A 24,123-nucleotide genomic window follows, 5' to 3' on the forward strand; every position below is an offset into this window, starting at 1 on the left:
GCCATTCCTGCTATTTATTTTCCACCTCCTGTTTTGTGGCTGGTGCTCCATGACTCTTAGATCTGGGAGTGGGAAGGAAATCTCAAGATAAAGAAGTTCACAATGACCCTGGTTCCCTGCACCATTTCTTCCAGCTCTGGGCTCTAGACCATGGCTGGAAGCAGGTGAACGGTGAAGACCAGGTATGGGAACTCGTGTGAACTGTGCACTGATCTTGTCAGATGTCCTAAGCATACACGGTGCCCAGGCAAAGCTCCTTCAAGCCCTTGTTGGCGAAAACCTAGAGGTCTCCATTCCAAGGTCCCCTCTGCTATAGCTTCCCTGTCACTTGGACCAGCCCCCTCATGTTTTCCAGCCAAGGCTGGCCTGCCCTGGAAACATGAGCTATCACAGTACTTGACCACATCTTTTATTTCCTTAGAGTCTTCTGTGCTCCCAGACTCAGCCAAAGGCATGGCCCCTCTCTATGCCAGGCAAGCCAAGGTGTTGGCCCAGGCAACCACACAGGCCACATACCTAACCTGAGGACCAGGGCTGCATGTCCAGTTACATGTCAGATGGCACAAAGAATGGGCAGGAGATGTGGATTGGATCCACTAACTAATATGGAGACCTCGTGCAAATTTTAACACCTTGGGCCTCAGTTCTCTTACCTGTGGGATGGAGATGCTGACCTTCCTGTCTATACTCCAGGAGGTTACTGTGAAGATCACATGTATCCTCACCACCCAGCACGATCCTCAGCTGCAGGTGGAGATAAGGATACTCTTCTGCTAAGATGAGCTCACTGCCCAAACCGCAGGTTTGCACGGAGCCCTGCATGGGGCAGCCACACACACCTCTGCACGATGCAGATCACAAATTCTACCCTACTCAGTGCAGTCACTGCCTCTTGCTAGGCTTCAGTTTTCCCAGCTGCAAAATGGGAGAGTGGGCTAGATCGCCTCTAAGGGCCCTTCCAGTTCTGGGAGACTAAGCACAACGGCAGGAGCCCCTACCTCTCCTTAACTGCTCATGGCTCAGGAACCCCTCAGGACTCTGGCTGGTCTGTCTCCCCAAGCTTCCCTAAAAGCTTCTCTCCCAAGAGAAGAGGACCTGAGGACAGAGAAGGACAATCGTCTGCCAGAGAGGAAACGACAGCGCCCAGCTCCTGGTCATCAATACTCACAACTTTGGGCTTCGTCTTGGTTGGTGACTGAAGGGGAGACATCACCTTCCTCAGCTGGGGCAGGTGAGGTCGGTACGGCACGTAGGTTTGCAGCTGGGGGAAGAGTCGAACCTCCAGAGGGGTCCGCATGGGGCTGGTGGGAGGGCTGGGCAGCAGGGACGGCTTGCTCTCAGAAGAGGAGATTGAAGGCACAGGCGGGTAAGGAAACAAAGGCACTGTTTTCCTCTCTGAGGGGTGTGGAGAGAAGCAAAGGGTGCGATGAAACAAAGACCCTCTTCCTCAGAGGACAAGGGGAGTGACTTAGGCCACGAAGGCCCGACCTCCCCAGGGGCCATCCCCCAGGCTCCAGGCGCTGGCCTCCACCACCCCCACCCCCAGGAAGATGGCCCGCTCACCCGGATTTTTGACCGATTCCACCAGGATTCTGAAGTTCTCTTTATTTGCACTCAGGCCTGCAGTGACATCTTCGATCCTCCAGAGATCCTTCTGTATCTGCGATTTCTCCTGAGGAAGAGGAGGCAGTGGGTTCACTTCCTTCTTAGCTCCTCACCAGAAGTTTCTTCTTAGGACTTCTGCTGTCATTCAGACAGAGCCCCTCACCCTGGGGGGCAGTATACCCTTTGGAAACCCCACCAGGTCTACAGCCAAGCCTGCTTCATGGCTTCCTGGGCAAGTGCAGACGTGAAAGACGCCCAGGGTCCAGGGGAGAAGTTTCAGAGAAGCTCTCACAGTCTACCTTTCCTGTTTCCACCTCACTTAAAAATAGACTCCCTTAAATACTGTATGATTCCACTTATATGAGGTTATCTAAAGTAGCCAAATTCAGAGACAGAAAAATAGAAGGGTGGTTGCCAGAGGCTGGGACAAGGGGGAACAGGGATTGTTTTGTTAATGGGTACAGAGCTCCACTTTTGGCTGGGGGGAGGGGGGAATGCAGATTGTTGTTTAATGTGTACAGAGTTGCAGTTTTGCAAGATGAAAAACATTTCTGGAGATTGCCTGTACAACAATGTGAATCCACTTAACAGGACCAAACTGTACACTTAAAAATGGTTAGGTAAGTTTTTATGCTACATATATTTTACAATTTAAAAAAAGACTGTCTTAGGCAACCACGGCAGAAGGGAAGAGAGGGCAAGGACTAGAGGTTACATCATCCCTAGAACATAAAGGGCATCTTTTTGAAGACAGAGCTGAATCTTGGGATGTGGGATTTAGTATAAGGGGCAGTGGATATTATTTGGCAGTAAAAAGGAATGAAGTACTATGTCTGCTACCACATGGATGAACCTTGGAAACATGATGCTAAGTGAAAGAAGCCGGACACAAAGTGCCACATCCTGTATGATTTCATTCATAGGAACCGTCCAGAATAGATTAAGTCCATAAAGACAGGAAGTAGATTAGTCCTTGGCTAGAGCAGGGGTAGAAAGTTGGGGTGGGGGTGGGGAGTGACTGTAAATGGGTACCGGGTTGCTTTGGGGGCTTGATGGAAATGTTACACAGCTGACTGTGGGGATGGTTACCCAACTCTGTGAATGTGCTAAAAAAAAATCAGTGAATTACATACTTTAAAATAGTGAATTTTATGGTATGTGAATTACATGATAAAGCTGTTTTTTTTTTTAAAAGTACGATGGGAAAAGAGGCAGGCTATACAACCATGCGCCAACTCTGAGAAGCTACACCCAAACCACCAGGGAAGAGGCCCTAGAAAGAGGTGAGCAGGGTCTGCTGTGATTAAAGGGTCGTGGGCACCTTTTAATCGAGTTGTGTAAACATCAGATATGGTATTCTTTTTTAAAAAATTATCATGGTCCCACCCCATGGACTTAAAAAGGAAGGCTCCACACCCCTATCTCCTTTCCAGGTACATCGCTGGCCTCAATTGGAAGAGTTCTCACGTGTGTGATATTTATGGACCACTGCTCCTGGATACATCCCCACAGGGCTGGGCAGTGAGCAGGTTCTCAGTACATGTACGCTGAATAAATAAAGGACCAATCACATAAAATTCCCTGATCAAATACTATCTAACAGGCATAACAACAGACGTCTGAAGCCTCCCTCCTAAGGGGAGCTCACACTCTCATACTCTCTCCACCCTTCCAACGCCAGTGCACATCCTCAGGGCTGATAAGCAAGTAACAGGCTTAATGCTCAGCTCCCCACTAAAGAACGAGTGTCCTAAAACAGACACGTTACTGAGCTAACAGGATTATCTCTAGAGCTGAGGTCCCCAAGCAGAGTGTTTGGGAACAGGTGAAGAAGGAGCATGTGGTTAAGATCATCTCTCCCTCTCTCTCTCTTTCCTCCCCTGGCAGTCTACCTGGCGTACTTCTACCTGTCAGTTCACAATCCTGCCCCCATTTTGCCTGTCACCTCAACGTGTAAGAGAAGAGCAGAGAGAAGCAAAGGCCAGAGAACTTCAATCCAAGGACGATGGAATTTCAGAACTTAACGACAAGGTGAAGGAAGCTTTTGGGGAACACGAGAGTGGGGTTTCATACCTGTATCCTCACATCACACCGAGCAGGAAGGCTCCAATGTACTACATTCAGCAAAGGCTTGAACTCACTGTCCAGACGTAGGGACACCTACACGTAGCCTCACCTCTCACTGACTCTCAGGGTTACCTGGAAGTTCTCTTACCCTCTGGTTTCCCTGCTTGGGTGGCCATGAGGATCTTCATAAATAAAGCTACTCATCTTTACTCAAAAGGCTATGGGTTTTCTCACAGCCAACCCTGACTAAAGAGGGGTGAGTTTCCAAGCCCCACTGCTGAGAATTTGCATATGGGGCTGCAAGCCTATCTCCGGCGTCAATGATTTATTCAGGACTCTAACAGCTTGCCTGGCCTAGAATTACACCAAAGCAGTTAGCACAGAGCCGGCTCAAAGAAAGGCTTTGTGAGCTTCCCGGGTCATCGTGGCACTCAGGGAAAGCATGAGCAATGCCACTAGGCTAGGTGGAAATCAAGCTGCAGGGACCAGGCTTCAGACTGGCCTATCTCCTAGTGACTTACAGGGCTAAGTTCTCTAGGAGGTCCGTGACAAGACCTATACATGGCACCCATTTGTTTTCTGGAGGGAAAAAAAGATCCTGGGCCTGCTGTATGTTACATTACCACGAAGTAAGGCACAGTAGAAATACAAATAGCCAATAATCATAAAAAAAGATGTTTAACCTACTAGTAATTAAATGAATGCAGATAAAAACATGATGTCCTTTTTCAGCACGCAGACTGGCAAAAACTAAGAAGACCGATAACATCAAGTGTTGGCAAGGATGTGGGTAAACAGGTTCAGTACTCTCATGCACTATGGGTGGGAGGGCGAATGAGTGCAGCCTTTTAGAGGGTGATTTGGCGGTATCTGCCAACATTTAAGATGTACACTCAAGTCAACCCAACAAGTCCACTCCTGGGAGCCTATCTTAGATAAATGCTCATAAACAAGCTCTAAAGGCAGTTACATAGATGCTCACTGTGATACCATTTATAAAAGCAAAACACTGCAAATAATTTAAATGCCCATCAGAAGAGGAATGGCTAAATAAAGTATGGGATATCCACACACTATGAAATCTGACCAACAATGTCTAATACAATTTCTGAGATTATGTAAATCTTCCATAATCTGTGCTGTCCAATACAGAAAGCCACTAGCCACATGAAATAATTCTGGTGTGGCTAAGGAATATATTTTTAATTTAGTTAATTTTAATTAATTTATGTTTAAATTTAAATAGTTAACCATACAGGGCAGCATAAACTTGGGGGTATCTTTCGTGGAAAGATTTCCATTACATACAGTTATGACAAGAAAAGCAAGTTACCAAACAATGTGTAAATATGATTTCTGTTTAAGTAAGCCCAACTCCCTCCCCCAAATAAATTATATGATACTATGTACGTGCATATGTTTGGAAATGCACAGAAAATGGTCTGGAAGGCAACACTGCAAACCGATGGCACTGATTACATGCTGGGAAGGTGAGGGACTGGGCAGAGAAGGGAAGGAGGGAGGAGGAGCTTTTGTGTCCTGTTTTAGTTTTGCTTCTCGTTGTTTGGACTTTCCAGGGAGATGCATTTATGTGTTTTCTGTATAATTAAAGAAACATAAGGAATGAAAAGCTAAAAAAAAAATTATGGCTGAAATTAATGTGGATGGTTGAAGTCCAAGAAGATAAGTCTAATGAGACCGAACAGTTCAAGGAACTAGTAACTAGAAACAGTTGTTTAAAGGACTTTGCCAACAATATTCACCTATTTATTTTCAAGCCACTATGCTAAATACTGGGGATACAAAAAGAAGAGGAAAATGTTAACTCAAATGAAGGGAAATTATGGGAAAAACCCAACAGCCACAGGAGACAGACAAGTTCTGCGTGACCTCACAGGCCAACCCTGAACTACAGGCAAGAGTCTCCTCCACATACGCCTAGCCCAGGCTCTCTGGGACCAGCTCTACAGCGCTGAGTGGAGGTGAGTGGAAGCATAGCAGGGCCTGGGAAAAGCCTCCTAGTCCACAAACCTAAACCTCCTCCTGAATTCCTTCAGTTTTCTGGGGTGATGCTGATGTGAAGAGAGTCAACACATTCATTAAGTCACTTGAATGAAGAGGCTTGGCTAGAACTAGTTCATCAGTTAGCAAGCCTGGCCCCCAGACTGGCCCAACAGGCTGCCTTGTACACAAGAACCCTCAGTTAATGCTTGCTGAATTCAAATAAATAGAATTTATGTCAGGGTCCTGAAAGAAGAGATACAGATCTGAAGTTAGGTTCAAAAGCAGGCTATTTTCCATTTTCAAAACTTTGAGTGTGGGGGAGAAGCCTGGTTGGGTACCCAATGGGGGAACACTGGCAGCTGGAGGACCCAACCTGGAAGAAGGAAAACCACACAAGGCCTTTCTTCCTCTCAGCTTTGGAGGCAGAGGTAGCTATCAACGGGGCAGCCTGGTTTTAGGGCAGAGAAGGCAGGGCTCTAAGGCTGCCTTTCCTGAGTGAGGCAGGGGCCACAGCAATGGGTATCACCCCACCTGGCCTGAATTCACACTACTGATCAGGTGAAGGCTTGATAACATCTATCCTCAGGAGTCCGGGAGGGAAGGAGGCGGGGCTTCCTGCTGCTAAGTGAGTAGCTAGGAACCCAAGGCAGGGCCAAGAACCAGGAACACAGATCACCCTCAAGTATCTGCAAGGTTAGGTCACTACTGTCTCCCCTTGGGGCTGTTTCCCCAAATGATCAGTAGTAAAACCCTTAGAAAAATGCCCAGGAGCTTGTCTTTGAGAGCAAAGAGGCAGGGGGAGCTGAGGCGAGGCTTCTCACGACAGCCTGGCTGGGGCAAGGGTTCCCCAAGGGAGCGCTTGGGGTGGTGAGCAGGCTGAGTCCAGGTGCAAAAAGAGAAGGCCCCTAGGTAGGGCTAACATCCCCCACAGGTGAAGACTCCAAGAAGAAATCAGAGCTCAGAAGGGATGAAGAACCCTTGGGTCACCTGGAAAAAAAAGGCTCTTCTGTGTCGCTCCTGCAGGGTCTGCTTCAGCTGCTCCACATCTCTCTCTAACTTCAGGTATTCATTCCAGGCATTTTCCATCTCCTGTTGGCCAAGGAAATGCTTCTGATTCTTCGTTATGCCACGCCCACCCCTCAGAAGGCCCCATGAGCACCTGTGCTCCTGACCACTGCTGACCTGACAGGGGAAGAGGGAAGGGGAGCCTGGTGGGTCTCAGGCAGGCCTGGGGAGACAGACAGGCCACCTGCACCGTCCCCTCTCCCACCCTTGGGGATGCTTTGGTTCCCAGTTCTGGCAGAAAGGGCCTGTACCACATCAGATAGACAAATAAAAGAGTAGAAATTCTGACGTCTCAGAGTTAACTGTACACAGATCAGGGGAACAGTCTTGCAGGCTGCTCTCAAACATCTGACCCCTTGGGTGTCGCTGTACCCACCCAGGAGTCACTGGCAGAAAGCACCTTAAGGCACCGGTAGAGACAAGGTAAGCTACTGTTAGGAGGCAGCCTGGAGGCGTTCTCCTATGCCAAGACTCTCGCCCCCAGCCACCAACTCCACTACAGCTTGGGAGGTGAGAAAAGCAGCCCCCTGGCCAGCCCATGCTGGGGAGGGCAGGGGAGCGTCTGCCACCCTCCACACCCTCTACGCACAGTGGACTCTCTGGAGAGCTCTGCCCGGATGTGGACAAGGTCCTCCTGCAGCAGCCTCTGCTGGTAGGCAATCTTCTCCAGGTGCTGGGGCTGGTCTCGGTACTGCTCCATCTGTCTGTGCAACACCTCCAGCACGGATTCCAGCTGATCCTGCACCAGACAGACCGGGGCCAAAGAGCAGGAGAATGGCAGTCCCGTCCCCTCCAACCCCGCCACGCCAGGCCACGCCAGGAACTAAGCAAACCTGCTGGATCTAACCGAGGCTGAAGGGGCCAGGGGCCAGCACCCAGCTAGGGGCCTGAGAGTCAAGGCCTCTGATTCCAGCTCTGACTCTGCCCGTTGGGTGGCCTCCTGGGACAAATCCCCCAACAGCTCTGTGCCTGTTTCCTCATCTATAAACTGGGCATTAGGCCGTCCACTCCTTAGGGGATAAACTATGAGGCTAAATCAAAGAACAGATGGAAAACTCTCGAAGCACTTGAATAAAAAGGCCATGTTATTTATAAACCTTGAGCGTCACAAACATAATGCCTTGTTAAAATGCGGAAAAGAAAAAATTCACACGAAGTGTCTAAGAGACCAAACATCAGTGGCTACCAGCCTATTCCTCCCCTCCCGACCAGGCTTGCTTCCCCTATGGCCCAGCTCCTTAGAGGAAAGGAGCTTTAGGAAGTGAGAGCCTCTGCCCTGCTACGACTCTGGCCACTTTCTCCAAGGCAGCCCCCGCTTCCCTGGGGTTCAGGGGCCTGGGGTCATCACTGCAAGCCAGTGGAGCCATACTCTCCCAGGCTCACCTCACAGGGCTTCCAGGGAGAGGTGGGGGTGGCCCAGAGCAGAATTAAGGTCCGGGAGGTAGTACTTGGAATAAGTAGGCTGAGGTCTCCCTATAAGGTTTCCTCTGGGTTCAGACAGAAACCCCACAAGAAATACCCTTTAAATTCAAAGACGTTGTTCTGGATAAACAGACATCTGTTGTCCAGTACTAACATGAGAGTCCAGCCTATACTGAGGAAACACAGGATGACAAAACCCCTGCCACCCAGCCCAAGACTACGCAAAACCGATACATACTTTGTTCTCCTTGAGGGCTCGTATCTTGTCTTCCAAGTCCTGGAGGATCCTGTCTTGTTCACAGAAGACGCTCAGTTTAACCTGTGAACAAGAACAGGTTGGAGAGGGCCTGGGATGATGAGAAAAGGCCATGGCCTTGGAGCATGATCCAAAAGCCTTTGGCTACAGAGCCATCCAAACCCTGCCCGAAGCTGCCCACCCTGGGTCTGGAGGCAGCAGGCAGGTGAGGGGTCAGCCTGTTACTCTGCTCACTCACGTCAATGTCACTCTCGGCAATCTTCACTGGCCTCAGACTTCGGTCCTTGAGAAGATCCCGGCCTGTCATCTGGGAGGTGAACAATTTAAAGGAGGTTTAACCACGGGGTTTGGAATCAGAAGTCAAGAAGGAAAGTTACCCCTACAACGGACAGGTGTGGAAGTCTCGTCAGTGGCAGGTAGGGTCACGGCATGGAAAGGGCAAAAACTTGGGCAATACCTGCTTTATTTTTATGCTTATTTCATTTCAGGGAAAAAAGAAAACCTTTTTGAGATCTTTTAGTAGTACTTGTAAATTTCTCAAATTGAAGAAAACACAGACTTTCAAGTTACAGTATCATCAACAGTAAAGGCTTAAATTTGCCCCAAGTGAGTTCAGTATGAATCTTGGAAGATTCGCCACTGATAAGAGAGTTTTGCTACTAAACCTGGGGTCAAACATAATTAACAGAAGTCCACGACCCCGCCCAGGGCCATAGGATGGGTGGACCAAGAAGAACTAGCAAATCCCTTGGGCATTGTTGAGCCTTACTTCAAGGAAGTCTGAATAGCCCACCTCCCCATGACTAAGATCAGCCTTCCTCACTCTTCTCCTATTTGGGAAAAGGATCTGGCCAAGAGAAGAAACCTGGACTGTTCCTGGCTGAGGTTTTCAACTGATCCCTGAATAGCTGTACTTGCAATACAAGTTACAAGCTACCCTGTCCTCTCAAGAAAGGAAACCACAAAGCAGTGGACAAAAATCACCCAAACTTAGAAGCCAGTGGAATTTCACAACATTTGCCATCTTTCCCTAGACCCAGCGTGGGCAACATGTTGCCCATCTCTCACTGACACCTATGAAGTTAAACACTAACTCTTTTAGTCCGTGTTTTCATTTCCTCCAAATCTCCTTCTTCGTCAAAAACTGTGCAGGGGCAGGGGAACCATTTTCATAGATGTACCCCCATGGCCAAACCATGGTCAGGGATGGCCAGGTCAAACGTGCCCCTTGTAGGGGAGGCCGTCTGGCTGAACTCCATTTTGCAGATCTGACCAGAGAAATGGAGGATGGAGCTAGCTATAGCAGAGCTAGCTATGCAGAGGGTCCCAGTACGGAGGGACACACAGCTGCTGGAGAAATGGCCCTCACTTTCTCCCTACTCCATTAAGTTTGTGAGTGTGAATCAGAAGCAGAGATATATTAGCAAACATTCCCCTCAAAACTCAAGCGGACCACGTGACCAAATCTAAAGGTCAAGGGAGAAGCCCTCTCCACGCCTTGAGCGGAAGGCTGAGCCTGGGCTGCAGACCTGCCCCCACTCATTCCCCTGCTCCCTTTGGCGGCACAGTAGAGGATAGGGACCACTGTCTTCTTTATCTTGGTAAAGTCAGCCCCGAACGGAACGCCTGGCACACTGGAATGCACTCGGCAAATTGATTATTGCCTCACAGGTAGGTGAAAGGGAAATACATGTAGGTCAGTCCTAGAAAAAGTAGAACTCCGGCCAAATTCTGCTCTTCAAACTGGCAAATTTTGTTTACATACAACCATTCACACAGTCACAGAACACACTGACCGCAGCAACAATCCACAAAAAATGCTCCTGCAAGGGTCGGGGGCGCCGTGTGGGAAGCGAGGGAGGGGAATTAATCCCGGTGAACCACCAACAACCAGGCAGGTGTTGAATTTCCCAGGCAGGACTTGGGACCCTAGCAGGTAGAGGTAGGGGAGTCTTCGCTCTGTGTCACAGTCCTTTGCCAAAGTGAGGCGCCGTAAGCTTGTCTACTCTCCAAGGGGCTGACCCTTGCCTCGCTTCCTAGGAAGCAATCATTTTCAAATTGAGATAATTCTTTGGGGACTTCTCCTTTTAGCAAAACTCTTCCCTTTATGTCACTGAAGCTTCTTCCAGATGATATGTTTTTGATACTGAAATAGCAAGGCAGAGAGTCTAACTGAGCAATGCCTCATTTATCCAGCACCATCAGGCAAGGAATGAGGTATTTCTGCACAAAAAGGGCACTTTCAGAAAGCTGTCTTTTAAACTTTTTGATGGAAAGCTTTCTAAAAGTATGTCCTTTACTACCTTCACAGAACACTGAATATAAATTCAACCTTCTGGGGGATGAATCAGAGTCATTACAAAAATCAGTAATATAGAATTTCTTAGAAGTTTGTGATTAGGACTATTTGCCTATCTAGCTAAATGCTCCCAAATGTCTGTGCTTTCATTTCCATTTCAGATTGACGTATAATGTTTCTTCTCTCTCTCAGGATATGAGCACTCCCTCTTTCCTAAGAAGTAACTTTGTCTTTGTCCCCTTTTAATGTGCTGCTTTTAAGGTGCTATGAATTAGGAGTTCAAATGACTGAGTCTATGAGGATTAGAAACTCAGCAGAAGGGACACACTTGCTGCTCTTCCCTGTCTCCCTCCCTCCATCTGGGTTTGGTACCCAACAAGGGACATCCTCCCACCCCTTGTGTCTGCCACTATCATGGGCCTTAGTAGATGATCTGTTGTCTCCCCTCACTTGACAATAACCTAATTAGGAGGGACTGTGGGGACTGTGATGTATTTTCTCTGTACCGTCAAAGCCCAGCCCAGGGCCCGGTGTGAGAAGCGTTTGCTTAGTGAGTCTGTGAATGTGACAAAACGAGGTGAGCTGGCTGTGCTCAGGGCCTGAGACCTCTTTCTGTGGAGTAAAGGTCACAGGGTTTAGAGCAGGGGCTTCGTGACAGTGTTTACACAACTCACAGGCCCTTGAAGCTTCTGAATTTAGCTTTGTTCCAGAGAGCTGAGGCTTCTAAGACACAGCCACAAACAGTATATTCCACCTCATTTTCCTTTTAAAATTGCACATTTGTGATAGCAATGTTTAAATCCATTCAAAACATCAACTATGGGTCCCTAGCAGCTCTGTCACCAGAAAAAGTGAAAGTTAGTGGGCACTCATCCATCTGAGAGAGTCTCCACGTCGGAAAGCAATTAAAGGCCTCCCAGGCACCTTACTCCCCTCCAGCACATCCCAAGACACCTATATGCAGGGCTCAAGATGACTGGACACAGCTCCCGCTTTCCAACCTGCAGCCTCCCTTGGAATGCTGTAAAAGCTGGCCACGTTTCAGGCACTACCTCTGCATCTCTCAAAGGGTGGATGGTGGGGAGGTGGGCGTTTTGTTCTAGTCCAGCTCCAGAACGTTTTCAAACATCAACACCCTGCCCTGAAGAAGAGCCACCCTGATCCCTGGGCCACGGTGGAATCTTGGGACACCCCAGCTCCTCCAAGGTGACCAGGAACTGCTGCTCCCTCCCAAGGAACCCAGGCTCTAGGGTAGCCCTCACCATGAAGGCAGACGAGCGAGGATGGGGACACAACACAAGCTGGTGGCAAGCTAGGCAAGCCCCACCACCCCCCCGCCCCCAATGGCAGCGCAAAAGATGGAGTCACAAAACGCTACGGATGAGAGGCTCAGCCTCGTGCACCAGCCAAAACGCTGAGGGAGCTTCAAGAGACAGAAAATAAACCGAAATGACTCGCGGGAAGCCTGGAGGCGGTCAGGAGAGCCCCTGGTGAAGCAAGTGATGGAGTCGGCACTGAGCCAGAAGCAATGGAATGGCCCCGCCTGGAGATACAGATCAGATCATCTTACGCTTCTCCTGGGCCGACAGCCCTGTGCTGACTTCTTCAGCACTTTGTAAAGCACGTTGATCAAAGGTTCATTATTTTTTATCTGTTCCAAACAAAAAGGTAAATACAACAAATCGTAACAGGTAAGACATCAAATGACATTTGAAGGAGCCAGAATTTGGGGAACTGGCAAGGGGAAACCTTAAGGAGGATGTGCGTTGTGCAGTTCAAATGAGTGTGTCTCAGCCTGGTTATGCGGCTTCCCAGCCGGTGGACCTTTCCAGACTTCAGTTCCCTCATCCGTAAATGGGGGATCATAAGCGCTGCCTGAAGGATCTTCGTGAGAGTGCTGATTTCAGTGCCCATGTCCTTCCTGGTTCTGCCACAGAAGGCAAGAGGGGACTGCTTCTTCCCCTGTCCTCCCACCATCACATACTGTAAGATACTGAATCTGTAGTTTAGAGTGGAGCCATGCATTAGTCTCAGCCCCACCCACCTTTGGTCCCTCAGACCCTCGCCTGCACACCTAAACCACTATGTCTTACCCATGATGCCAAATGCTTCCAGCTCCTTTGAGAAGGAACCGTCCCCACCCACTAAGACCCTGGATCTCAACCCTGCCTCCACCACTGAGATCACCCAGGAGCTTTAAAAGACTGATGCCTGAGTCCCACTCCAAGAAAACTTGGATGTAATTGGCCTGGGGTGGGGCCTAGGCACTGGGATTCTTAAAAGCCCTCCTGGGTGGGTCTGATGTGCAGCCAGGAGTGGGAATCACTCCACTGAAAAATGGTTCTCACACTTGAGCATGCTTCAGAATCATCTGGAGGGCTGGGCCCCACCTCCAAAGGTTCTCACTAGGCAGCTCTGGGGTGGGAGCCAAGACTGCTCATTTCTAACAGAGCCCCAGAAATTGCTGACACTGTTCATCTGGGATCACGCTTTGAGGACCACTGCTTTTAAACCATGTTTCTCAGCCATACCTACACATTAGCACACCTAGGGAGTGTCTTTCTTTCTTAAAGAGTAATACCTGAGTATTACCAATTAAATCAGAGTTTCTAAGGGGTAAGACCCAAGCAACCATTTTCATTGCTCTAGTTCATGACCAGCGTTAACAATCTCTCTTCAGAATAAAAGACCTCCGCTTACTGTTCACAAGAATCACCCCAGAGCTTGATTTTAAAAACACAGAATTCTGGGCATCATTTCCAGCGGTTCTAATCCAACAGAACCCTCCAGATCTGCAATTTTTTTTTTTTTTTGCGGTACGCGGGCCTCTCACTGTTGTGGCCTCTCCCGCTGCAGAGCACAGGCTCCGGACGCGCAGGCTCAGCGGCCATGGCTCATGGGCCCAGCCTCTCCGCGGCATGTGGGATCTTCCCGGACCGGGGAAGTGTCCCCTGCATCCGCACGCGGACTCTCAACCACTGCGCCACCAGGGAAGCCCCAGATCTGCAATTTTATATCAAGCTCCCAGATCATTCTGAGATAGATGGTGCTCCAGACCATGACTTAAGAACTCTGCTCCAGAAGCTAACTGGAAACAGACTCTGAACAGAGAAGCCTACATCTCAGGCTCTGTTAGGAAAAGTCCAGAGGCCAGCACCTGGAGCCACTGATGACGTCCCTCACTAGGGACAAGAGCCCCTTTGGGGCTGACTTCAATCTGCTCCACCTAAAAGGCACCACCTGTGTGGTTGCAGGTGCCCTCCCCCCACCTCACTTTACCAGCTGTGCTTCCCAGATGCATAAAAACAATTCAAGCCATAAACAACAGCGAAACTTCATACCCCCTTTTCAGACCTGGCTCCAGTGTAGGGTTCTGAAGAGCAGAACATTAATGCCAGAAATACAACTCAGCGAATGCAACTTCAGGGCAGATGAGGTACATGGCACACGGAAGAAAGGAGGCAGGTGTGAAGTTGGTCACAGGGTTCAAATCTCAGCTGCATACCTTTGCAGAAGTTACCTCTCTGATACACGGGTTCCTGATTAGTAAGGTGAGGATAATAATTCTTATTTGCTCAAAGGTGCTGAGAGGATTAAGTGAGATAATGAACAACGGGTGCCCCACAATTGCCAGGCAAGGACAGATGCTTAATCAGCGTGAAACCCTTTCCACCCTGACACTGCCAAGTAAAATGCCAGGAAAGTAAACATTTCCAAAGAGGACACCAACACAGAGCATCTTCTAAGAGAGTGGAGTCTGCTTTTATTTGCTCACTTGGCACCCCAGCAGGAATGCTCACTTCAGGAGACCAAGCTCCACAACATGTGGGCAAACACCACCAACGGGTTCTGGAACCCAAGCATCAGCTGATGGAGGCGGAGGGGACATGGGCTCTGGATCCTTAAGTCTGCGGCCTTTGGGACAGGGACGCGGGGGACCCTGTGCCAACCTGGTGGGGGCAGGGAGACCATCCTTCTCCAGAGAGGCTTACCTCTCCCGACAAGGACTCAGGAGGGACCTCTCACAAGAAGCTGGTCACAGCGGGGCTGTGCTTGGCACCATCTCCATGACCAGGCTGGGCTACACGGCCCATTCAGTTGTGTCTTCCGAGGCCCTCGTCTCAGGGACCCCACTGGGCTCGCGGCAGCTCATCTTGTCTAGCACGTCACAGGATCTCAAGAGTCAACGGGCCTGAGGGTTTTCCTGATCCAGTCACATCCCACTCAGTGCTCACCTGGCCTCAGCTGCGCCCCAGTGATGGGGAGGTCACTGTGACCTGTGGTGGCCCTTTTAGAGAACACTTTCTTCTACTCAACTAAAACCGTCTACTTGTAGCTGTGATCCGCTTGTCTGACTTGCCCCCCAGAGCCACGGAAGACACATGGTAACATTTTAGAGCTTTACAGACTGTCTCTATGTCTTGCCTGCATTGCCCCTTCCTCCTTCAACCGACCACACTGTAGCTGTGCTGCCTGCTGCTGTGTTTCTTGTTTCTGCCCAGTCTGCTTTCCATTAGGGAACCGCCCACCCTTCACTCCACAGGGAGGCTCGGCTGGGATGAAGCCAGCCTGAGCGTGCAAGTGGCCACGTTTCTTCCCTGGCCGTGTGGAAAGTGGAACAGTTGGTGGCATGGCCTGAGCTCCTGGAACGCAAGCCCTGGCTACGTGAACCAGTATATTCCCCTTGTGGCTCAGCAGGCTGATTTGGGTTTCGGATACCTGCCAACAAAAGCATCCCGCCTAATACACTCCTCAGCCACAGTTCTTGCAGCCCCTCATCACCTCTCCTTTGATTCCAGCCCTTCCCTCGTCTGGATCCTGAAGTGAAACGTCCATCTGGGAACTCTACACCCCAGCTGGGTCTGAGCAGAGCAGGCCCACTGCCTCCCTGATTTGGAGGGAGGCCAAGGTGATATCAGCCTTTCTGAATGATGACTCACACACAACACAAACCCCAGCATCTTTTCCCACCCATGTTGCTGGTAAGCCAAGTGTCTCTCACCTGCTGGTGCTGTTATTGGGGGACTGGTTCTCTACGAGGAGCTTAGCAACTGAAGTAGCAGCTATAAGACCAGGGAAATTCTGGTATCAACACAGCTGTTTTTCAAGATAAACAGTGACAACTTCCAATCACTAGTTAATGTTTTGGTCACATACGGCTCCTAGCTGGTGAAAACACCCCAAGGATGCAACCTTTTCTCTATCACAGCATAAATATTTCCTGGCAGAAGGACCTCAGTTCAGCTCCACAAAAAACTTAATACCTTCGGGTCCACAGTAGTAGAAGCAGCATCGTAAGAGCGGCTGGGAGGCAGGGTGATTAAGAGCACCAGCTTCAGAGTCAGCGCTACTCCCAAGTACTGGCTCCCCCGTAACTACTAACGTGGCCTTGGGACAGTCATTTACTTCTTTGAGCCTCAGTCAGTGAAAAAAAGATAACACCACCTCCCTTATAGGGCTACTGCCGCGGGTACATAATTTCACAGAAGTAAAACATGGTGACTGACACACACTTTACCCTCTATGGTTATTCCGCTTCTGTTGGCGGTCAGGACACAGACTCCTGGCTCTACCCTGCTATCCTATGCCTCAGTTTTTCTCTCTCTCTCTCAATCCCTTTTATTGAGCTCAAGTTCTATAATCTTTAAATAAAACCAAGCTGAGCTGGATCTTCTCTCCAGGACCACCTGTGAGGTCGGCTATCTCACACAAACAGGAGTCAGAAGACACCTATTTCCTGTTACTCCGGCTCAAGCACTTTATGAAGTCCCCTCGCACCGTGCACCTAGCACGCTGAAGAGCGTTTTCTGGTACACCTGTGCCGCTGTGAGCCACGCCTCTCCCACAGGCCTAGGTACATCGTGGATGCTCTGCAAATACTTCTGTGTCACCTGCATGGCCCCGGGCATGGTGAGGCCAGGGAACAGGGACATGGTGGTACACAGGGCAGGTGGAGGCCGGGGGCTGCTCCAGGTCAGATGGGGGAGGTGGGCATGGTGGAAGGACCTACCCAGGTTCAGAGAGCAGGAGGGAGGGCTGGGCTGCACATCTGGCCCACACCACCACGTCTGGGCACTGAGGCCTGACTACCATACTCACTCACTCAAGCTCTACGTGACCTGAATACCACGTAAGCTAGAAAACGTCCTGGTTCTGAGAGAACCCTCCTTGTTTTGCTCATGTCTGAAAGCCAAGCCTGACTTTTCTTCACTGCACCTTCCTTCCTAAAGCCTAGAAAGACTCCGGAACCTGGACAATCTGTCCCCACGTTTCCAGCCACACCACCCTCACCCTGGCTCTCCCTGGCTCCCACAGTTCCCTTCCCTTTAACATCAACCAACCTAAACCCTTGGCTCTGCAAGGCTCTGGACACACGCCACCTCCTCCAGAAGCCTTCCCAGCACTGCAGCCACAGTCATCCTCACTATCTCAGCTCTGAGCACTGGGCCAGACAAATCTTTATACGCTCATTGCAAAAAAGTCTGTGTTATTTCAGGACGCTTTCTTTCCCCGACCCAGAACATCTGGAAGTTTCTCAAGGCCAGAGAGCCTCGATTTTTCTCTTCCATCCCCCCTAGCTTCTCCAGAGCTGGATACAGCACAAGTGCTCATTACCAGATACATTAAGTTAACGGAGGGATTCCTAATCAAAGGTGTTGATCTTGCCTCAGAGGGGGGAGGCCCCTCCCCTGCTGCCTTAGGACCTAATGTTCCTACCCCTGCTCCTACAAGGCTGGATGACAATCCCCAAGTTAAAAATATCTCAAGCCAGGTACACTGGGGACCGAGGGAGGCATGTCCCCTGCCGCAGTCACCTGGGTGTCCTCCCGCAGGGCCCTCTGCCCGCCCTCTCACACCCGCAGTTAATTAAAGGTCACATTCCTTCAGTCTTAAGTCATGGCTCAGGCATAAGAAGTGCTTTTCACAGTGGGAGCTTTCAGAGAGCTGTGGGAACAGAACAAAAGCAGCTCTCTTCCAGGCAGAATGCCTCTCGCTTCTCTAGCAGCTTTCCCAGCTCTGTCTGTGCTGTGGAGGCTGACTTAGAGCCTGAACGTCATCACCTACGGGGTGGGGCCCGACGTTCATCCCCTAAACACGGATGGGAGGGATGGGAGACTCCGGTACCCCCGGAGCCACACGATTCCATGTGGCACTTGCTCCCCCCACTACAAAACCAGACAATCCACCAAACTGCTTGTGCCTGAAAACACGCATCAGTGGCGCCCTGTGAACCAGACCCATCCCAGCCCCACCGGAGGCTCTGAAGAAGCAACTGGTTATTATATGGAGGAACCCTGTGGTTCTAACCAAGGACAGGAAGAAAGCAAGGTCTCGTGCCCTCATTCTGTAAGCCAGAGACCTCACAGCAGAATTCACAAGAAACTGAGAAGAGCCCAGAGTCTGAGGCTACAAGAAATAAGACTCTTCTAAAAGGTACAGACTTCCAGTTATAAACTAAATAAATCATGAGGATGTAATGTACAGCACAGTGACTATAGTTAACAATACTGTATTGCATGTTTAAATGCTGCTAAGACAGTAGATCTTAAAAGGTCTCATCATAAGGAAAAAAAAAATTGTAACCAAGAATGGTGATGGATGTTAATTAGCTTTGTGATCATTTCCCAATATATACAAATATCATTATGTTGTACACCTGGAACTAATACAGTGTTATATGTCAATTATATTCAATTTAAAAATGAAATTTCCAAAAGCCACAGCAACCAAAGAAAAAAAACAAAAACCCCAAAACAAAAAATCCCCCTTCTGATTCAGACAGGAGACATCTTCATTTGAAACCCAGATTTGTAAGACCTGCAAGGCCTTTGGCTTTGGGGCTGGTCTCCAATGAGGCTGACACTCTCAGAAAGGTAAGTGTCCCAGGACAGCAAGACCCCTGAAGCCACTCACCTTTAGGTCCAGGTACTCCAGGTCTTTCTTCAGCTGGAGGTAGGTATCGTCAGCCTTCAAATGAAGCAGAGAGAGAAAAAAGCCAGTTATGAACACCCAAGGTGTCCACAACTCAGGGCTTCACGGGCGACTCATTTACACCTGTGCAGCTTCGGGGACAAGAGACCACAGCAGACCAACACATCCAGGCCACAGAGGAAGCACACATGTCTCGGCACAGCTCAGAGCTCTCTCAGCATAGTGGATCTCACAGGTCTACCATGTGGGGAAAGCCAGCTTGTTCCCACCATTGGCTGGGGACAGTTTGAGGAGGAGGAGGGAGACAGCACACATCCCACCAGAGGACCAGGCCAGCAGAGCAGCTGAGGCGGAGGCGAGCTCCTGAGACAGAACTAGAGAGGTCTACCTGGAAGAGGACATGCCACGCTCCAAACCTTTGCACTGGGCCACTTCACATGCATGAAGGAAAATGACCCCCTGACGGGTGCGGATGGATGCCTGGAAGAGGCATGGAGATGACCTAGGTGACCCGGGGAGGTTCCCTTTTGACCTTGGGTTCTAGAACGATAAGCACCAGGAGCTGCAGAAAGTTTCCTGGAAGCTTTGGCTCCGTCTGCTGAGCATGGAGCCAAGGTGGTTGGGTCAGGAGCTAGATAAGGAAGGTCCAGGCAGACCTGTCTGCTTGTGTCATCTCTGACAGTCTGTTGAGTTCTTCAGTATAATTACCAGAAACAGTGAGAATAAGGAAAAGACCCTTTGATTTCCTAGAACTTGTGCTTCCTATGTAATGGATCACAGAAGCTAACTGTGAGGGAGAGGGGCTACGAAAGCTTAAGAAAAAGAGTCCGGGCACTTTCTCAGCCAACTAAGGGGCCTCTCAGCAAGCCAAAGCAAGCCAGGGCTAGGAAGGTCCAAGTTTAGAGCTCTGATGTAAAACAAACAAAAATAAATAATGCAAAACGTTCAGGCAGCGCTTTTAAGCATGAGAAGGCCTGAAGGAGCACTGCCAGGGACACCAGTGGTTTGCAAGATCTTACTTCTGTCCCTAAACTGTCTCCTTACCCAACCCTACTTCCTCAATCAGCCCAGTCCTGCAGTAAGAGGGACAGAGCAATGTTACTAAAAATCACCCAAATTCACAAATTAGGATTTTTGCATGTGCTCCCTTATATTCATTTTTCCAAATACATTTCCTGTATCTCTCAGGTCCCACTAAAATAGGACAGGTAAGGATAGTGACAATTCCCTCAACCTCCTCATCTGTCCTCTGCCTACTTCTGTGCAGCTCGGGGGACCAGGCTCGTGTGGACCAGCATCTTCTTTAAGATGCTTGGGATGCCCAGGAGAACGACTGTCTGGCTACTCCTCGAGGAGCTTGCCTGCAACCCCTCATGTCTTGGAAACAGTTTAGAACACTGTGCCAGACAGTTCCTGGAATCTGGCTCCAGCCTGCAGGCCACTAGCTGAGGGATCCTGGGCAAGTCACTTTCCCACCTGTCCTCCCTAACCTCTCCCAGGCTACTGTGAAATTCACTGAGATCAGGGGTGTGAAGATGCTCTGACAGTCAGCAGGGCACTATCCAGATGAGAGGGCACCATGCCTTCTCCCTCCAGGCTGACACACACCTCTCAGCATCCCAACGAGGACCCAAGGTGGCAACAAGGATGACAGTTAGCACAGCCCTTGGACGTGACCACACACCAGCCTGGCAGTCATTACTCACAGGCAGAGAAGCCACAGTTCAGGTCCCTCACACCACATGCAGCCTCCTCCCCAGCAACAGGGGTGTGGGCCCCACGATGGCTGCACAGTGTCTGGCAGTAGCATCAAGTAGCAAACAGGCAGGAACAAGGGAGAGAGCCAGACAGCAGGACAGACTAGAGCACGGGCACGAGGGAGCACAGGCCAGCATGTCACTCCCCTGTCCCCGGGGCGGCCCCCAGCCCTGAGAGAGCCCACCGGCGCTGACCTGGCAGGTGGGAAAGGTCAGCTCGTGCTGCAGTAACTGGCTGATGGCGAAATTTCGCACCCTGGCCAACTTGGCCTGGTGCCGCCGTAACCGGGTGAGAAGCAGTGAGAGCTCCTCCAGCTGCAGGTGTGTAGACACATCATGAGGAAATGAGGCACCGCAGGAGCACGACGCTGTAATTACTCTTCGCCCCGGTGCCGGCACAGCATTGATGCGACACCATTAAGTAATTATTGCATTAATTCTGTCATTAGGACAAGTAAAGGCACCGGCAGAAAAGGGGCTGCAGGAAGTAGTTTTTATCAGGAAACAGCCACCAGCAGTGCAACCTCACCCAGACTTGAGTTTTGAAGACAGTGAACTAATCAAAGCAAAGACCAGGAAGAAAGGAGAGGAGCTAACCGGAGAAAAAGGCAGGTGGCTGGAAAATGCTGCAGACAAAATGCTGCCCAAAAGAGAATAAACACCACAGTCTCCTCCACTTCCCCCGCCACCCCCACCCCCACCCCCCGCTCTTCCGCTGACCTCAGGAGGTCCCAATGCCAGCGGGATGGGCCTGAGCAAGTCATTCGACCTCTGAGTCTCAGTTTCCTCATCTCTAAAATGGGGATTGCATCTGACTGGCTCAGGGGAGAACTCTGATGAGATTAGCCCTTTGAAAGCTGGATAAGATCAGTCGCCTGGAGGGGGAGAGGAGGTGCTGCTTACCGATTTTCCATGTAAACTGGGAGCACTGACAGTGTGGGTCATGTAACCCATGGAGGGCATGGAGCGTCGGTCCAGATGAGAGGAGTTCTGCAGAAGGGGAGACATGGTCACACGGAGAGCCGGGCGTGGAGGGGGGCAGGGGCCAGAGCCTCTGCCACTCACTACCAGGGCAGCCAAGCACATGGCACGGCACCTCTCTCAGCCTCACTCTTCATCCGTCAAATTGGGATACACATCTTTCCCACCAGGTTATGACAATGACAAACTGTGAGAGCCCCTCCGGATTTAAAACTTAAGTCAGGTTATTATAAATAATTGAACTAGTTAAACACAGACATCTTTCCCTGCCTTCCAAGCTGCAAGGAAGCAGACTTCTAGTTGTGTGACCGTGTGCAAGTAACTTCATCCCTTAATGCCTAAGAGTTCTCACGTGTGAAATGGGCATACGGGTATCCCCTGCTTTACAGAAGTTCGCTTTATGCCACTTTGATTTTACAAAAGACCTACCTTTAGCACCTGATAACTGAAATCCAAAGGGGATTTTCACTTTCACAGAAAATGTAATTGCTTCTTCGCTTTATGCCACTTTGGCTTACTAAAGGTTTCATAGGAACGCTCTACCTTCAGATAGCGGGGGAAACCTGAAATAATAGCACCTACCTCATAGGGGTGTTGTAAGAATTAAAGCCTTTAGCGCTACACCCAGCGCTAAAGTACAGTACTACGTAAGTGTTACCTATCGTTATCCTACATTGCTCAAGTTTGTGTTCAAACCATGTGAGGCTCCTAACGTCCTAATGCTGGGCCCCAGCAGCCCGGCAGGGCGTCCGGAGTCTCACCTTGGTGGTGTGGCCCCATGTCTTCCTGGGAGAACCGCTCAGTGAGATGTCCACACTCCTTCTCCGGTCCGGTGGCTTCACAGTGACCCTCTCTGCTGGCGTGTGTGGCCGCCGGGGTGGGAAGGCCCTCAGGGGTCCCGGGGGAGGGATGTCCGAGGGAGATGGAGGCACAGAGATGGAGCGGGGCACCTCTAGCATGCTCCTGCTTCGGCCCTGGTCGGTGAACTCTGGGGAACCGGCACAGATGGGCGCCGTGGGGCTGCCGTGCCGGAACTGCTGGCGTTGCTGCCACTCGTAGAGCTGCCACACCGTGCCGTCCCGGTGTGCCCGGCGCTCCTCACTCGACATCTTCAGGTGGCTGGCTCGGTCCTGCGCGTACTTGTAGTCACTCGGCAGGTTGCGGGGAGGGGGCGAAGAGCCCCCCGAGGGGTGTCGGCTGCTCCTGGGAAGAGTCTGGTAGTTTTCTGGGAAGGACAGGGATTGGCTGGGACCGTGGCGAGGAAGGGTCTGGTCCAGGGGCAGGCTGAGGAGAAAGGAGAGGACAGGTAAGAGGACCAGCAAGGGGTCTGCTGGGCTTCTGGAAACACAGCTAGGCAAAGCCACAAAGCCAGGCACGTGAGAGAGCCCTGCATGAACCCCAAAGAACAATCAACGCAGACACCCAGGACTCAGTCACTTCTTCCCTTTGCAGAGGATTCCTAAACCACTTTATCCATCAACCTTGGAGGGTCAACCCCCTACCAGGCCGACTTGGCTGCCCCACTTCAAGTGCAGCATGATTAAACCTGCCTCTCTCTCTTGCCATCAGTCAGCTTTACCATCAGTCAGCTTTTCCATCAGGTGTGCATATCTCTAGGCGATGCCTCATGATTCTCCCGGTCACCAAGATGTTCCCCAGCACCAAGCCCTGGAGGTTCTTAAAGGAAGTGGCTGGCATCAATTCCTTTCTTTCCCTATTACTTTAATCCAGATCCTGATTAACTACCTCCACCCAGACAACTCTGAGACCTTCCTAACTAGTTTCCATGCTGCACAGAGTCAACTGCTTGGATATAATCACTCCTGTGCTCCAAAACCATCAATGGCTCCCTAATGCTTATGAAATAAAATCTAACCCCCTTCTCCTGATACTCTCAGCCCTCTAGCACCTGACCTCAACCCACCTTCCCTTCCTGCTGTTTTCTCACTGCTCCTCCTACCCGGGCCAGGATCAAATTGGGGCAAGTTGGCCGTCAAGGGTCCAACACTGAAGGAGGCACCCCCCTCTCAGGTGCACCCCTGCACTTGCTGGAGCCTGAGTGTGAGGGCCTCACCCTAATCTTGCCTGGCCTCCTACACACTTGGACAACTTTCTGCAGTAGAAAAAGCAGAGGAAGTCTGACCTAGGGTTGAATCCACTGGCTGTGTGACCTTAGGCAGCTTACCTGACTGCTCTGAACCTCAGCTTCCTTACCGATAACATAAGGACAGAGCTACCTGCCTCCTAAGGCTGCCCTGAAGAATACATGAGACAGGAAGAGAACACAGGCTCCTTGCCTGATACACAGGCAGTACCTTCACCAGTGGGTGCTCCCTTCCCACTTCTCTCTCCTTACTCTCATCATACTGTTCCTCCTTCCCCTACCTGTATGGGCTCACCTTGCCCTATCACCAAATCTCACTCATTCTCCAGGTCACTGTCCCATGCCTCTTCCACAGAGGCCTTCTGCAATGCCACAGCCCTCAGGGTTCCTGCCCTGCTCTGACCTAGTTACTGTACAGTCTGTAACTTTTCCAAGGTCCTGTATTGATGTAACCTTTTCCTACCCGTAAGCTGTCTCTTCCCCAGACAAGTTGTAAATCCTCGCTGGGCAGCAACTGTGTCTTACACTCTGCGGTGTTGTCCGCGGTCTGAGAAAGTGCTGACACATAACCAGCCCTTCAACAAATACTCCAGCACACAAAAGCCGGATAGGATGGTGAAAACTACTACCG

At 50.4% G+C, this 24,123-nt stretch overlaps 1 protein-coding gene across 1 annotated transcript in view; it reads right to left on the reverse strand.

The window, feature by feature from the left end:
* The window catches only part of PLEKHA7 (pleckstrin homology domain containing A7), a 224,989-nt gene that overhangs the window by 33,848 nt on the left and 167,018 nt on the right, over positions 1-24,123 (reverse strand). Inside the window, exons 11-19 of the mRNA XM_033862587.2 lie at positions 22,150-22,672; positions 21,311-21,397; positions 18,633-18,686; positions 8,658-8,726; positions 8,402-8,482; positions 7,331-7,480; positions 6,664-6,765; positions 1,564-1,672; positions 1,169-1,395 (exon numbers count right to left, since the gene is read on the reverse strand). Coding sequence (XP_033718478.1) covers positions 1,169-1,395; positions 1,564-1,672; positions 6,664-6,765; positions 7,331-7,480; positions 8,402-8,482; positions 8,658-8,726; positions 18,633-18,686; positions 21,311-21,397; positions 22,150-22,672 — 1,402 coding nt within the window. The remainder of the gene's footprint in view (positions 1-1,168; positions 1,396-1,563; positions 1,673-6,663; positions 6,766-7,330; positions 7,481-8,401; positions 8,483-8,657; positions 8,727-18,632; positions 18,687-21,310; positions 21,398-22,149; positions 22,673-24,123) is intronic.

This window comes from Tursiops truncatus, chromosome 8 (genome assembly GCF_011762595.2).
Source record: "Tursiops truncatus isolate mTurTru1 chromosome 8, mTurTru1.mat.Y, whole genome shotgun sequence".
Taxonomy (NCBI): Eukaryota; Metazoa; Chordata; class Mammalia; order Artiodactyla; family Delphinidae; genus Tursiops; species Tursiops truncatus.